The sequence below is a fragment of the Hylobates moloch genome, unplaced genomic scaffold (assembly GCF_009828535.3).
Source record: "Hylobates moloch isolate HMO894 unplaced genomic scaffold, HMol_V3 SCAFFOLD_5, whole genome shotgun sequence".
NCBI classification, from domain to species: domain Eukaryota; kingdom Metazoa; phylum Chordata; class Mammalia; order Primates; family Hylobatidae; genus Hylobates; species Hylobates moloch.
Window position 1 is genome coordinate 112720157 of NW_026652280.1, and position 16351 is coordinate 112736507.

The 16351-nt window shown below is 34.0% G+C and overlaps 1 protein-coding gene across 5 annotated transcripts in view; it reads right to left on the reverse strand.

The window, feature by feature from the left end:
- Nucleotides 1-474: 474 nt before the first annotated feature.
- The window catches only part of SYCP1 (synaptonemal complex protein 1), a 138059-nt gene continuing 122182 nt past the window's right edge, over nucleotides 475-16351 (reverse strand). For 2 of the 5 annotated variants that reach the window (XM_058439429.1, XM_058439426.1), the window contains exons 30-33: nucleotides 15006-15182; nucleotides 11332-11475; nucleotides 1046-1135; nucleotides 505-950 (exon numbers count right to left, since the gene is read on the reverse strand). In XM_058439429.1, the coding sequence (XP_058295412.1) occupies nucleotides 813-950; nucleotides 1046-1135; nucleotides 11332-11475; nucleotides 15006-15182 (549 nt within the window). In that variant the 3' untranslated portion in view covers nucleotides 505-812. Of the gene's footprint in view, nucleotides 951-1045; nucleotides 1136-11331; nucleotides 11476-15005; nucleotides 15183-16351 lie in introns of all 5 variants that reach the window. The other 3 variants (XM_058439428.1, XM_058439427.1, XM_032154901.2) reach the window with 2 other exon arrangements.

Here is a 16351-nt window from a genome sequence, read left to right on the forward strand (position 1 = left end):
CAGTAAGGGATATCATACCTAAAATGTAGCCTTCTTTATACTCCTTAATACTCTTCCCTGTTTTATTTTTCCTCTTAGAAGTTATCATTAACTAATATACTGTGTTTTATTTTGTTAATTGTCTATTTCCTTCACTAGAATGTAAGCTCTAGGAAAACACAAGTTATTTTTCTGTTTTGCTCACTATTACATCCCCAGTATCTAGAACTCTGTTTGACTCTTAGTAAACATTAATAAATATTTGCTTTATAAATGTTGTATAAATGAAATATTTCAGGAAGTCATACTGGTATAGCCACTTTTTCCTGCCACTAAAAGCCATTTCTCAATTTCATAAAATAAAAAAGTCAAAGCTGCCTCAGAAGTACAAAACTCCTCTACAATGCTCTCAAGACTTTAAAATGAATAATATTATCTCAAAATTATAATGATGAGCTGTTTATGCGACCTAACAGAATCAATAAGAAGCACTTATTTGCATCCAAAATATTTTAATAGTAAAGAATAAAGAATGACCCTCAATAATGCATTCCTAGCATTCAAAGGCTAACTTTACAAATTTGAAAACTTAGTAAAAACAGTTTTCATGAATACAAGAAAAAGTAACAACAATATATAATCATCTAATTATCTGAATATAATGACAGGTTTCCAGACCATATGTAGTTAACATTTAGGCTAAAAATATAAAGAAACACAAATCATTCATGCAAGTATGTTTTAAAAGTCTCAACTTCCAGATAAAATAAGAACAAAACATTAACTGTAAGTTTCATGTTATTAGGCTCCTCAACTACACTGATTCTCTGAAATTAAACAAATAACTTTTCAGCTTCTTTTAGTTTTTTTTTCCTATCCATTTTAGCAATTACAGCCCAACGGTCCTCCCGCATTTTTCTTATAGCTCCAAACTTCAGTGTAGATCCAGGGGTTGTTAGAGATGAAGGGGCCTGAATACAAAATAAAATTTAAAAATCATAACATGTTTAATTTTTTTAAGTGCAGCTTTTAAAATTTGCTTTCTGAAATAAAATTTAAAAGCTACCTTTTTTGGTGTTTTGACACAAAGATGAGAAGCTGGTGGATTATTGTTCCTATATAGTGTTTTCAATGTCTCTTCTTCTGAAACCATGCTCTTGAAGAAAAATTAAAAAATATGATGTTGGGCTTACCATCATTAATATTATATTATTAACATTTTGTCAACATATCACATGTGAGGAGAACAAAGAGTAGAAAGAGGAAGGATGTAGAAGGGAGAAGGGCAAAGGGAGGAGGAAAGAGAAAGAAGATTATAGAGAGAAGAAAGAAGACCAAACAAAGAAAACAATAACAAAATAAATCAATTGGCCGAGAAAGGACCTAGATTTTTATTCTGTTAACTATATTACTGAAAGGCTATGTGAAATACAAGACATGCATAGCGAGTAGCATTTCTCTATTGATTTCTATTTCAGTTTCAGAGTCTTTATAATACCATCTTGTCCTCCTTCCCTGACCCTGTTTATTCAAACTCACATTTATAACTTATAACAAGTATTTATAACTCTATAAAAAATTATATTATCTATGACCCAGTAATTCCACTTCTGGATATATACTCAATAGAATTGAAAGCAGAGTCTTGAAGAGATAATTGTACACCCATGTTCATAGCAGCATTATTCACAATAGTTAAAACATGGAAGCAACCCAAGTATCCATCCATGGATGAATAAATAAGCAAAATGTGGTGTATACATACAATGTAATATTATTCAGCCTCAAAAAGGAAGAAAATTCTGATATATGCTACAACATAGATAAACCTTGAGGACATAAATGAAAAAAAACTAGTCACAAAAGAACAAATCTTGTATGATTCTACTTATATGAGATACTTAGTGTAGGGAAAATCATAGAGACAGAAAGTAGAATGGTGGCTGCCAGGGCCTGGGGGAAGGTGGAATAAAGAGTTATTGTTTAATGGGTAGAAGGTTTTAGTTGTGATGAAGAGTTATGGAGATGGATGGTGGTGATGGTTACACAACATTATAAAGGTATCTAATAACATTGAACTATATAATTAAAAATAGTTAAGATGGTAAGTTTTATGTGTATTATATCAAAACAACAAATAAATATAATGTTGTCACTTAATTTACAATTATTGTAATTCTCCCAAATAATGATAGCTAACACTTATTTAGTACTTTCTAGTGCAAGTCTATATTTTAATCACTTTGCATATTTTAATTCCTTTTAATCTTCATAACAATTTTATAAAGTAGGTATACTATTATCCCCATTTTACAAGTGAGAAAACTCAGGCACACAAATATTAAGTAATGTACCCTAGATTATATAGCTAGGAAGAGGTGGAAGGAAATTCAAATTCAGGTAATCTGACTCCAGAATCCATTCTCTTAATGAATATGAAACACAATTTAGTCATGTAAGCAGTCAGTTCACACAATTTTTTCATGCTTATTAAAGCCACATTTAACAAAAACTTCAGAAGCTTCGTGGATGAGAAATTTCAAACAGATTTTTATACATCTAAGATTTCAACAGAATTCAATAAGTAAGTCATAGAGCTACCTTTGCAGATATACTCAGAATCATTGTGTACCAACTGACCAGCTTAAACAAGATAAATTATCTTTAAAATCATGTTGTTTAAACTATCATTACAATTTTACTTAGTGCAAGGTAATTGATTATTCATCATGAGTCTCCATATAAAAATGATTAATAAGTTAATCCAATTTAAAACAACAAAACCTTATCATCTGTCCTCATGACTCTTCGTAGCATTCATCTTTTCATGTGTTTATAGGCCATTTATGTTTCATCTTTGGAGAAATGGCTATTCAAATCTTTTCTCCCCATTTTTCAATTGGGACTTTTTGTGCTTGTTAATTGTGGGAGTTCTTTATATATCCTAGATATCAATCCCTTGTCATATATATGATTTTTAAATATTTCCTCTCATTATTTACCTTGTCTTTTCACTTTCTTGATAGTCTCCTTTAATTCACAACAGTTCTTAATTTTGATGCAGTCCAATTTATCTTTTTTTCTTTCGTTACCTGTGCTTTTGGTGTTATCCATAAAAGTTGCTGCCAAATCCAATATCATGAAGATTTCGACAGTGTTTTCTTCTACAGTTTTATAGTTTTAGCTCTTAAGTTTAGGTCTTTCATCCATTTTGAGTCATTTTTTATATGATATAAAGGATCCAACTTAATTCTTTTTACATGTGGACAGTTTTCCCAGCACCGTATGTTGAAAAAAATGTTCCTTCTGCATTGAATGGTCTTGGAACTCTTGTCAAAAATCAACTGACTATATATGTAAGAGTTTATCTCTAGGCTGTCTATTCTATTCCACTGGTCTGTATGTCTGACCTTATACAAGTACTATGCTGTTTTAATTACTAGCTTTGTAGTAAGTTTCAAAGTTAGGAACTGTGAGTCCTCCAACTTTATCCTTATTTTTCAAGATTGTTTTAGCCATTTGGGGCCCTTTGCAATTCCACATTAATTTGAGTATTTTTTCCATTTATGCAAAAAAGTTGTTGGAATTTTTATAGAAATTGCATTGAATCTGCAGATTTGGGTACTACTGACATCTTAACAATATTTAATCTTTCTATCAATAAACATAGGATGTCTTTCCATTTATTTAGGTCTTTCAAAATTTCTCTCACCAGTGTTTTGTAATTTTCAGTGTACAAGTCTTTTACTTCCTTGGTTAGATTTGTTCCTAAGTATTTAAATTCTTTTAGATGCTATTGTGAATAGAATTGCTTTCTTTTTTTTTTATTATTATACTTTAGGTTTTAGGGTACATGTGCACAATGTGCAGGTTTGTTACATATGTATCCATGTGCCATGTTGTTTTGCTGCACCCATTAACTCGTCATTTAGCATTAGGTATATCTCCTAATGCTGTCCCTCCCCCCTCCCCCCACCCACAACAGTCCCTGGAGTGTGATGTTCCTTCCCCTTCCTGTGTCCATGAATTCTCATTGTTCAATTCCCACCTATGAGTGAGAACATGCGGTGTTTGGTTTTTTGTCCTTGCAATAGTTTACTGAGAATGATGTTTTCCAGTTTCATCCATGTCCCTGCAAAGGACATGAACTCATCATTTTTTATGGCTGCGTAGTGTTCCATGGTGTAATTTCATTTTTTGATTGTTCATCACTGGCATATAAAAACATAATCAATTTTTGTATGTTGATATTGTACCCTACAACTTTGCTGAATTTATTTATTAGTTCTAATAGCTTTCTTAAAGAGTCTTCACAATTTTCTATGCATAGGATCATGTCATCTGTGAAGAGAGGCAGTTTTACCTCTTCCTTTCCATCTGAATGCCTTCTATTGCTTTTTCTTTTATAGTATCTCTAGTTAGAATTTACAGTACTATGTTGAATAGCAGCAGTGAAAGTGGGCAACCTGCCTCATTCTTAATCTTAGGGGGTAAGTCTTTCAGTCTTTCACCATTGAGAATGATGTTAGCTAGGGGTTTCCGTAAATACCCTTTATCATACTGAGGAGATTTCCCTCTATTCCTAATTTTCTGAGAGGTTTTCTACCATGAAGAGCGTTGGATTTTGTCAGATACCTTTTTTTGCATCAGGATGATGTTATGGCTATTTTCTCCTTTGCTCTTTTAATGTGGTTTATTACACTGCTTTATTTTCTTATGTTGAACCTCCCTGCCATTCCTGGGATAAATTCCACTTGGCCATGGCAAATAATTTTTAACATGCTATTGAATATGATTTGCCAATATTTTGTTGAGTAGTTTTACATCTAATTCATAAGAGATATTGGTCTGTAATTTTCCTTTCTTGTGGTGTCTTTATCTGCTTTGGTATCAGGGTAATTAATGCTGGCCTCATACAATGAGTTAGGAGGTGTTCCCTCTTCAACTTTTTGGAAGAATTTAAGAAGAATTGGTGTTAATTATTTTTCAGGTCTTAACAAATATGTCAAATTTTTATTCTGAAAACTTTTTACCAATTTATACCCCTCTATCAGTGTATTTGGATTCAAGCTTCCAATAATAATAATCATAATTTTAATATTAATTGATCATTTGCTCTGTGCCAGATGATCTGTTAAACATTTTATAAGCATTATTTAACTTTTTCTCAAAAAGCCTGTGAGGTGATTACTAATATTATCTGCATGCAAGGGATACAGATAAAGAGATGTGTAGGGCAAGATATGGGGGAAGGTGCATGCGCTTTCATGCCTTCCTTGGGTGTGCCACCCTGCAGGAACCTCCCTGTGTTCAGCTATCCAGAAGCTCTAGTGTTAATTCTTTAAATATTTGGTAGAATTTATCAATGAAGCCAACTGGTCCAGAACTTTTCTTTGTTGAGGTTTTTGATTACCAATTTAAACTCTTTACTTGTTACAGGTCTATAGAGGTTTTCTATTTCTTTTTGAGTTCATCTAAGGAATTTGTGAGTTATAAGGAATATTTCCATTTCTTCTGGGTTATCTAATTTATTGGCATACAATAATTTATAGTATTGTCTTATGATTCATTTTATCTCTGAAAGGTCAGTAGTATCACCACTTTCATTTTTAATTTTGTTCTCTCTCTCTAGCTAAAGGTGTGCCTATTTTGTTTATCTTTTCAAAGAACCAACTATTTTTGGTTTCACTGACTTTATTGTTTTCTATTCTCTAACTTAGCTCTGTTATAATCTTTATTATTTCCCTCAATCTACTAGGTTTGAGTTTAGTTTGCTCTTTTTGTTCTAGTTCTTTATTAAGGTATAAAGTTAGGTTATTGATTTGAGATCTTTCTTAATAGACACTTAATTCCCCTCTGAGCACTGTTTCGCTGTATCCCATAAGTTTAGGTATATTGTGTTGTCCTTTTCATTAATCTCTAAGTATTTTCTAATTTCCCTTGTGAATTCTTTGACCCACTGATTGGCTAAAAGTGTGTTGTTTAATTTCCACAAATTTGTAAATATTCCAGTTTTCCTTATCTTATTGATTTCTAACTGCATCCCACTGTGGTCAAATAAAATACCTTGTGTAATGTCTATCCTTTAAAACCTATGAGATTTGTGACCTAACATATGATCTATCCTGGGGAATGTCTCGTGTGCACCTGAAAAGTATATGTATGCTGTTGTTGTTGGGTAGAATGTTCTATACATGTCTGTTAGACCTAATTAGTTTATTGTGTTGTTCAAGTCCTCTATTTCCTTATCTTCTGTCTGGTTGTTCTATTCATTATTGAAAGTGGGTTACTGAAGTGTCCAACAATTATTGTAGAACTGTCTATTTCTCCTTTCAGTTCTATGAAGTTTTGCTTCATATATTTAGAAGGTCTGCTATTAGGCGTGGACATGTTTTAAATTGTCATATCTTCTTGCTATATTAAACTTTTTATTATTATATAATGTCCTTTGTGTCTCTTATACTTTTTAATTTAAAGTCTATTGTGTCTGATAGTAGTATAGACACCAGCTATTTTTTGGTTACTATATACACAGAATATCTTTTTCCATTCTTTCACGTTTAATCAATTCTTGGCTTTGGATCTAAAATGAGTGTCTTGAAAACAGCATATAGTTGTATCATGTCTTTAAAATATATTCTGCCAATCTATATCTTTTGATAGGAGAGTATAATCTAGTTACATTTAAAGTAATGATCTGTAAGGAAGGACATAGCTCTGAATTTTGCTATTTGTTTTCAATATGTCTTATTGGGTTTTATCTCCATTATTACAGGGTTTTGTCTCCTCCATTACTGTCTTATTTTCTATTTAGGTGATTTTTGTACCTAAATTTTTCTGATTCCATTCTCATTTCTTTTTGTATATATTATATAATGTAATTGTAGTTACCATGGAGATTACATTTAACTTCTTAATGTTATAACAATCTAATTTGAATTTATACCAACTTATAACTTCTTAATGTTATAACAATCTAATTTGAATTTATACCAACTTAACTTCAATAGCCTATAAAAACTCTACTCCTACACAGCTCCATCTTCCCTGTTTTGTTTTTGGGGGTTTTTTTGGTGTTTTGTTTTGTTTTGTTTTGTTTTGACAGGATCTCATTCTGTCACCCAGGCTGGAGGGCAGTGGTGTGATTATGGCTCACTGCATCCCTGACCTCCCAGGCTCAAATGGTCCTTACACCTCAGCCTCCTAAGTACCTGGGTTTACAGATGTGAACCACAATGCCTGACTAATTTCCATATTTTTTGTAGAGACAGGGTCTCATTGTGTTACCCAGGCTAGTCTCAAACTTCCACCTTCCTCAGCCTCCCAAAATGCTGGGTTTACAGGTGTGAGCCACTGTGCCCAGCCCGTTTTCTGTTATTGATGTCACAAACTACATCTTTATACATTGTGTGCCTAGTAACATAAATTAACCACTTACATGCATTTGTCTTTAAAATCATATAGAAAATAAAAACTGAAGTTACAAACCAAAATAACAACAATACTAGCTTTTATAAATTGCCCATGTATTTACATTTACCAGAGATATTTATTTATTCATACAGCTTCACTGTCTAGCAGCCTTTCCATCTGAAGGTGTCCCTTCAGTACTTTTTGAAGAGCAGGTTTAGTGGTAACAGACTCTTTTTGGCTTTCGTTTATCTGGAAATATCTCAATTTCTACTTCATTTTCAATGACAGTTTTGCTGGATATAAAATTCTCAGTTGATAATTTTGGTCTTTCAGCACTTTGAATATATAAATTCGCTGTCTTCTGGCCTCTAACATTTCTGATGAGAAATCAGCTGATAATTTTGTTGAGAATAACTTGCATATAATGAGTTGCATCTCTCTTGCTGCTTTCAAGATTCATTTTTTTCTCCCAACAGTTTGATTATAAAATGTCTTGATGTGGGCTTACTGGAGTTTGTTGAGCTTTGTGGATTTGTATATTCATGTCTTTCATCAAAATTTGGGAAGTTTTTAGCATTTATTTCTTCATATAACTCTTTCTACCTCTCTCTCTTTTTCTCTCTCTGTCTACCCCTCCCCCCACCTCTTCCTCTCTCCCTCTTCTCCTTCTGGAACTCCTACAATGTATATATTGGCCCAGCTGATGCTGTCCTATAAGACTCTGAGGCTCTGTTCACTTTTCTTCTCTTTTCTTTTCCTTTTTTTTGCCCTTTATCAGACTCAGTAACTTCAATTGTCTGTCTTTATGTTCACCAATTCTTTTTTCTACTTACTCAAATCTGCTTTTAAATCCCTCTAGTGAGTTTCTCATTTCAGTTATCGTACTTTCAGTTCCAGAGTTTTTTTCTGGTTCTTTTTATAATTTCTAACTCTCTATCAATATTCTCATTTTATTCACACACAATTAGGGTTTTTTTTCTTTGTCCATGTCTTCCTTTAGCAATTTGGGCTACTTTAAGACAGCTGTTTTGAAGTCTTTGTCTAGTAATTCCAATGTCTGAGCTTCCTTAAGGATAATTTCTGTTGGTTTGTTTTGTTCCTTTGAATGGATCATATTTTCCTATTTATTTGTATGCCTTATGATTTGTTACTATTGGTCTTTTGGTTTAAAAAAATTTTTAGAGACAAGGTCTCACTCTGTCACCTAGGCTGGAGTGCAGTGACATGATCATAGCTGACTATAACCTTGAACTCCTGGGCTCAAGTGATCCTTCTACCTTAGCCTCCTGAGTAATTAGACTACAGGCCATCTGCCACCACACCTGGCTAATTTTTTAAATTTTTGTATAGAGAGGATCTCACTGTTGCCCAACTTAGGCTCAAACTCTTGGCCTCAAGAAACCTTCCTACCTTGGCCTCCCAAAGTGGTGAAATTACAGGTGTGAGCTATTGTGCCTGGCCCTTGTTGTTGAAAACTGGACATTTGAATATTATACTTTGGTAACTCTGGAAATAAGATTTTCCCTCTTCCCCAGGATTTTCTGTTTTTGTTTGCGTTCTGTTTTCTCTTGTTTTACTGTTGAAAGTCTCTGTGCCAGGGATCAGCCTGAGATAAAAGCTTATGGTCTTCTCCAGTCTTTTTTAAGCCTCTTTGCTTGAACATGTGCTGTAGCTAAATTCCTTTTTGCTTTGCTTTTGAATATCCTAATCCTTAAATGCCTGGCTTCCCAAAGGGTAAAGATGGAAAAAGAGAAAAGGAAAAAAAAAGAAAAGACAGATGTGCTTCATGTAAATTCCTGGAAGTTGCTTCAGCCAGTGGGGGTTGAAACACTGAACTCTGATATTTGAAGGACAAGTCCTATTGCCCCCTCTGGCACCAGCAAGTCACTCAAGGAACATGAGCATGGCTTCCTGACACAGGACTGTAGGCTGGGGAGACTGGTAGCTGCTATCATACTTAAGGCTGAAATCAACCTAAATTAACTGCAATTTACCAGCTAACCTTTCCCCTAAAAACTATAAACATTCAAATAAGACTGCATATTTATAAAATAGCTACTTCAGTTTCTGCCAGTATACTTTTTGTCTAGGTAGAGAGATGGATTCCCGGCACTTCCTACTCCACCATCTTCCTGAGGTCATGCTCAACAACCCATTTTTAAATCTTGATTTTCATAATTTGAATGTTCAAAATTCAACTACATGAGCTAAGAAAATTACAAAATGACTAACAGGTTCATATAATAATTATAACCAGGAAACTGACTGTGAAATGTGTTTTTAGACTAGTTTGAACAATTGTGTGCAATTCTATAATACTGTAATATGTTTATTGTGTTGCAAGTTTGTGATGCTCATTCTGAATCTCAGATCAGCTAAGAAATGGGCCTAAACTCAAACTGCTAGAATAATAAGAGATTACAACCCTAGAATGTTTAATTCTAAAGCTCATTTTCTTTCTAATTATTATTACATTTTCATATATCTGGACTACAGTTTGAATTGGCAGTTATCATGTGCAATGACTTACATAGTCTATGAAGCCAGATTGTGTTCAAATTTTGGTTCCATGTCTTACTAACTATGTGATCTTGAAAAATATACTTGTGTGACTCAGTTTCCTCATCTGTAAACTGGAAAGAACAGTATATACTGTGATCTCTTAGTATCCATGGGGGATTGGATCCAGGATCCCTCCATGCATGCCAAAATCTGTGGATGTTTATGTAAAATAATATAATATTTGCATGTAACCTATGTACTTCCTCCTGTATACTTTAATCATCTCTAGGTTACTTATAATACCCAATACAATGTAAACACTATGTAAATAGTTATTTTGTATTGCTTTCTTATTTATATTATTTTCTATTGAATTGTTATTTTTTATTTTTTTCAAATTTTTGGGGCTGTAGTTGGTTGAATACACAGATGTAGAACCTGTGAATACAGAAGGCCAACTGTATTTCTAAAGGCTGGAATTGTTATAAGAAATAATTAAAGTAATCTTCGTTGTATAAAGTGTTTACAATAGTACCTGGTTCACAGTTTTAATTGTTAAGATGTTAATAATTATCTATAAAACACAGGGGTTCTGAAGTAGGGACTCTGCATGTTAACTTCAATAGTTAGGGTTTTAAGACTTCAACTACTCATTATCCCAGGAAAAAATGAAAATAGAGGGTCCCAAAGCAGTAGAAAAGCTTGGAGGGTCTTCTAGTTATAAGTGGGAATAATAAAACAAATGAATTTAACTGGTATTTTGTCATTAGGAATTTTTGGTGCATTGCTTCATTTACTCTGGTATGGTTCACCTTTTTAAAAAAATTAAATGAATCTAAGCTTCATTATTCTCAATAAACCATTATTATGCCTTCAGAAAATAGTGGTATATGTGAACGGGAGTAACTAGTGAAACAAAGTGGTAGAGGAAATAGCCTGCTTAAACATGCTGTCCTTAATACACTAACTTCTTTAGAGTGATGGAAATGTTATAATTGTCAACTAATACCTTGATATAAACATCAACCAGTGATGTAAAAGGAGCATGTATAATATGCAAAATAGAGGGGACACCTAAATAACAGATTTGGCTGCAGTAAAATATTCACTCCATCTCTTTTTAAAAATATAGTAAGAACTCCTTCAAGACATTCTTCTAGAAAACAAGACAATGATTAATCATATCATATGCCCATTATGCTATATCAAGTATTTTCAAAGTGCCAGGTTTTCTGAAATTTACAGGGAAATTATTTGAACCCTAATTTCTCTAAAACGCTGCAAAAGCACAAGGATCTGCATTTTAGCAGAGCTCCACTGTATATCACTATTGCAATGGTAGGTACCACGTAAATATATTATACACCTATATCAAGGAAAATTGTATACAAATAAGTAATATAAATAAATACAAAATATTATTTGTAAAATTTTTACCAAAAGATCAGTAGTTTCTGAACTATCTGAATTAATATCAAATTCAAAGGCCATTTTTCTCTTTTTATTACTTTCTTCAGTGGGTATATTCAAGTTTTCTCTTTGCTGTAGTTTTGGTTTTGTTGGTGTCTTCACTGTATATGCCTATCCAAAAATAAAAAACAATACATTATCATATCAAATAAAATATGCATTATTAATAAAGGGTTTCACAAATAATTTTAAGGCAATTTGAGTCCTTAGTAATCAGAAACCTCCATTATTATTGGCAAGTATATGAGGCTAAAATTTTGGATAAGAATTTAATTCAGATGTTTTTGATACTATAAGTTGTCTTTCTTCAAAAATTTTACAATGGTAGACTTTCTCTGCCCTTCCTTTAACTTGCTGAAGAAAACAAGAAAGAGAAAGAGTGAAACAGAGACAGACACACTCCAGATTCAGCAATCAACAGTCTTAGGGGCCTTAATATTTCTAATCATGATCGCAAAAAATAACTGAGTGAGCTTTGCTCTCTCCACAAAACTCCTTATTACTTTGTGAGAAAATATGCTTGCTTATTTTTATATTAATAAAGTAATTCACATTAGTCAATGTTTCACATTCTATACTATCTTGTAATTTTTATAATTTGTAAAAGTATCTGTAAAAAGTAAGGTCAAGCCGGCACGGTGGCTCACGCTTGTAATCCCAGCACTTTGGGAGGCCAAGGCGGGCGGATCACGAGGTCAGGAGATCAGATCACGGTGAAACCCCGTCTCTATTAAAAATACAAAAAATTAGCCGGGCATGGTGGCAGGCGCCTGTAGTCCCAGCTACTCGGAGAGGCTGAGGCAGGAGAATGGCGTGAACCCAGGAGGCGGAGCTTGCAGTGAGCCGAGATCGTGCCACTGCACTCCAGTCTGGGGACAGAGCGAGACTCCGTCTCAAAAAATAAATAAATAAATAAATAAATAAATAAATAAATAAATAAATAAATAGTAAGGTCAAAAGCCAAGTACAGTGGCTCATGCCTGTAATCCCAGCACTTTGGAAGACCAAGGCAGCATGATTGCTTGAGGCCAGTTCAAAACCAATCTGAGCAACATAGCAAGACCCCAACTCTAAAATTTTTTTTAATTAAAAAAACATAGCCAGGTATGGTGGCCCATCCCTATAGCCTCAGCTACTTAGGAGGCTGAAGCAGGAGAATTGCTTGAGCCAGGAGTTCAAGGTAGCAGTGGGCCATGATCATGCCACTGCAGCCCAGCCCAGGCAACAGAGCAAAAACAAAAATTAAATTAAATTTAATTTAAAAAGTTAAGGTCAGAGACATCAGTAAAAATGGCAGAGTAATGAGCTCTAAAAATTCACTCCTCCATAAAAGCCATAAAAATACTGGTAAAAACTTGTCAGAATCAGTTTTTTTCAGAACTCTGGAAATTAACCAAAGGCTTGCAGCCACCTGGAGAGTACTTACTCTTTAAAAAAAGAAAATAAAATGGCTATAACTCTTTAGAAACCCCAAACTTTGTGGTGTCTTAACTTCCCCGGTCCCATCCCCTGCTCTAGCTCTATGTTATCCTTAAAGAATAACAGCCCACGTTCCTGGTGCAGCCTGGCAACCACCAGACAGAACAGAACAGAACTGAACTGAAGCTCTTTCAAAGCTTTATTCCCAAAGAATTGTCATTGATTTGTCTGGTGGGTCTCTGCAAGATCTCACTTACAAGGCTGATGGCTGATTACATTCAACCCAAGCGCTCACTAGTGAAAAAATGCCTTCTCCTTGGTGTGTGTGTGAAGCAGGGGGCAGAATTTGTCAAAAACAACAACAAATGTTTTAACTTTGCAGCAACGTGAAGCAGTGATGAATAGTTGGGACAAACAAAAGACTAACCAGAAACCTTAAAAGAAAAGCTAGGAAATGAAATATCCATGGCAAAGCTTTGAAAAGCTCTGACATATTCCTGGAAATATAGAAGGCCACGCATATGTGTGGGGCTATCTACAGGCTCAGGAAAGTCCTGAAAAGGCCCTAAGTTTTCACCACTGGCTAATCTTGAGGTTCTGTAGAAGCAGGAATGGAAAGCTAAGGCAGAGTTATCAACTACCAGGCTAAGTGTTGAAAGCATGCCCTTACACACATATAACAGAGACCTTTGACAAAGATTGGGAAATTTATTGATTCTAGGCATTTAAAGAAATTTGAGTCCAAACATTAGCTAAAAACTAAGCTAATCAAGGAGAACCTTTAGTGGCACTCACAACAAAAAATACAAACTTTACAGAATTAGTCTAGAAAAGTCACAAAACAAACAATAACTACAACAAGTAGCAACAACAAATCATGGGAATAGGAGAGAATCTGATTTCCAGAGTTGTTATATTTTTAAATGTCCAGTTTTAAACAAAATTTACGAGACATGCAAAGAAAGAAGAAAGTATGGCACAAATAGAAAAGTAAAAAAACAAACAATAGAAACTCTCCCTGAGGAAGCCTTGACATTGGACTTAACTAGACAAAGATTTAAAGTCAGCTATTTTAAATATGTTCAAAGAGCTAAAGAAAATTATGTCTAAAGAAATGAAGAAAAGCATGAAAGCAACATCTCACTAAATGGAATATCAATGAAGAGAAATAAATTATCAAAAGAACCAAATAGAAATTCTGGAATTAAAAACTACAATAGCTGAAATGAAAAATTTACTAGAAGGGCTCAATAGCAGATTCAGGCAAGCAGAAGAATCCATGAGCCTGAATATAATTCAACTGATATGGAATAGAAAAAAAATGAAGAAAAACAAAGTCTCAGAGACTTGCAGACATCATCAAACACAACTGGGAAACTGAGAAGGAAAAGGCATAACATTTAAGCTTAGTGGGATGGAGACAATTGAGATCCTTTTCTTTTCAACTCCCAAGACAAGTAAGACAGGAACTCCAACAGCATCTTTATAAAGAATACTAGAAGTGCTTCCAAGAAAGAAAGACTGGCATCTCATTCCCTAGTTAGATATGAATGTAGGCAGCAAATTTGTTTGTCTTTGTATCTAGTTGAGGAGAGGAAAAGTAAATGAGAGAGAGGAAAGAGAGATCAAAAGTAGAGCATCTGCAGTGCCATTTAGCATGGCAAAGTTGTATGAATTCCCCATGGATTAAGTGGATATATGAAAGACAGTCAGAATTGAGCCACTTTGCTAGAGGCATCTGCTCCAAGATGACTGCTAAGGACTACAGATGCAAGATGATGTGGGGTAAACAGCAAAGGGAAGTAGTAACTGTGGTGATGCTATAAAATGTCAAGTCAGAATCCGATTTCCTGTGTCAGGGCCTTAAACACTGATACATAACAAGTAAGTTATGAAATCTGCCCAAGATGACATTAAGTTGTGGACAGTGATCGAAAAAAATGAAACAATTTCATGTTGAAGGCCAGGCACAGTGGCTCACACCTATAATCCCAATACTTTGGGAGGCCAGGACAGGAGGATGAGTTAAGGCCAGGAGTTCAAGACCATCCTAGGCAACACAGCAAGACCTTGTCTTTATATTTCATGCTGATACCACAAAAAAAATCGAAACTTTCAAGAAACTAGTTATATATGTGTGCGTGATGCCAAGTATATGGTGATAACAGAACTTTATTTATTTATTAAAAATTACTACTAACATGGAAAGTTGAGACACAAACCTTTGGTAATGGTGTGGATAAAGTATTTTTGGCAGATGTCCACAGATAGTCTCTTTTATCTTTGGATATGCCATGATCAACTGATGTGAAATTTCGAGATATAGTTTGTGAAGGAACTGCTTTAGAATCAAATTTCCAATAAATTTCAGATGTTTCCAATAAAGATGTCTGTGTTTTCTGCATTGAACAACAAGAGTGAATAAAACCATCACTAAATGTCATATTAATTATTTATTTATTTAATTAAAGTGCAGCAACTAGTAGAATTAACAACAAAATAAGCAAATTTATCCCTAAATTTATCACTAACTAGATGTTTGAATAAATTACAGTTGTCTTGTCACTTTACTTGCCCATTTAAGATGCAAATGTTATCTGCCCCTGCCTGTCTTCACACAGCCTCTATGAAAACAAATAAGATATCTTGGAGGTCGTTATTCTTAGCAAACTAATGCAGGAACAGAAAGCCAAATACCACATGGGCTCATCTATAAGTGGGAGCTAAATCATGAGAACACACGGACACATAGAGGGAGACAACAAAACACACTGGGGCCTATCAGAGCATGCAGGATGGAAGGAGGGAGAGGATCAGGAAAAATAACTAACAGGTATAGGTTTAATACCTGGGTGACAAAATAATCTGTACAACAAACCCCCATGACAGAAGTTTACCTGTATAGTAAATCTGTACATGTACCCCTGAACTTAAAATAAAAGTTAAATTTTTAAAAATGGAAACAAATAAGATATCTCAACTCTCTAATCAAAAGTTGAGGATTCTCTTTAAAAAATAAAAATAAAAAATCTTTACTCCTCGTGGCAAAAAGCCCTAATCTATGGTTCATTGCGGTAGCCTAAAAGTCAGAAGGAAATCTATTCTAATTTTCATTCATTCTCTTTCATACATTGATACTTCTTCTTTTTCACCTATAAAAATATCAGCCTTTTCCTATCCACCAGCCTAACTTGCTTCCAAAAGCAAGGAGAATAATTATGAAAGTAAAGAATGAGAAAAATTTTCAGGGAAAAAACTGAGAAAATGGCTATTTGCTTCAATTATAAATAAATAAATTGCAAGTTTACTCTAAATACTTGACATTTTTTCAACTCAGTTTCCTCAGTTCTCTTTCACTCTACCTTTGTATACAGCTTCTTTTAGCACCTGACCTAACTTTCTAGTAAAAGCTAGTAATAGTTGCTTTAGTGGGATTCTACATGAAACTCATGCCGATCACTTTCTATTTTACACTTTCTTTGGTCGCCACCATCTCCACGAATACAATCGTGGCAATTACTCATAAGGAAATTGTAAGGAAATTGAGGCATGTTAATTTACTCAATTC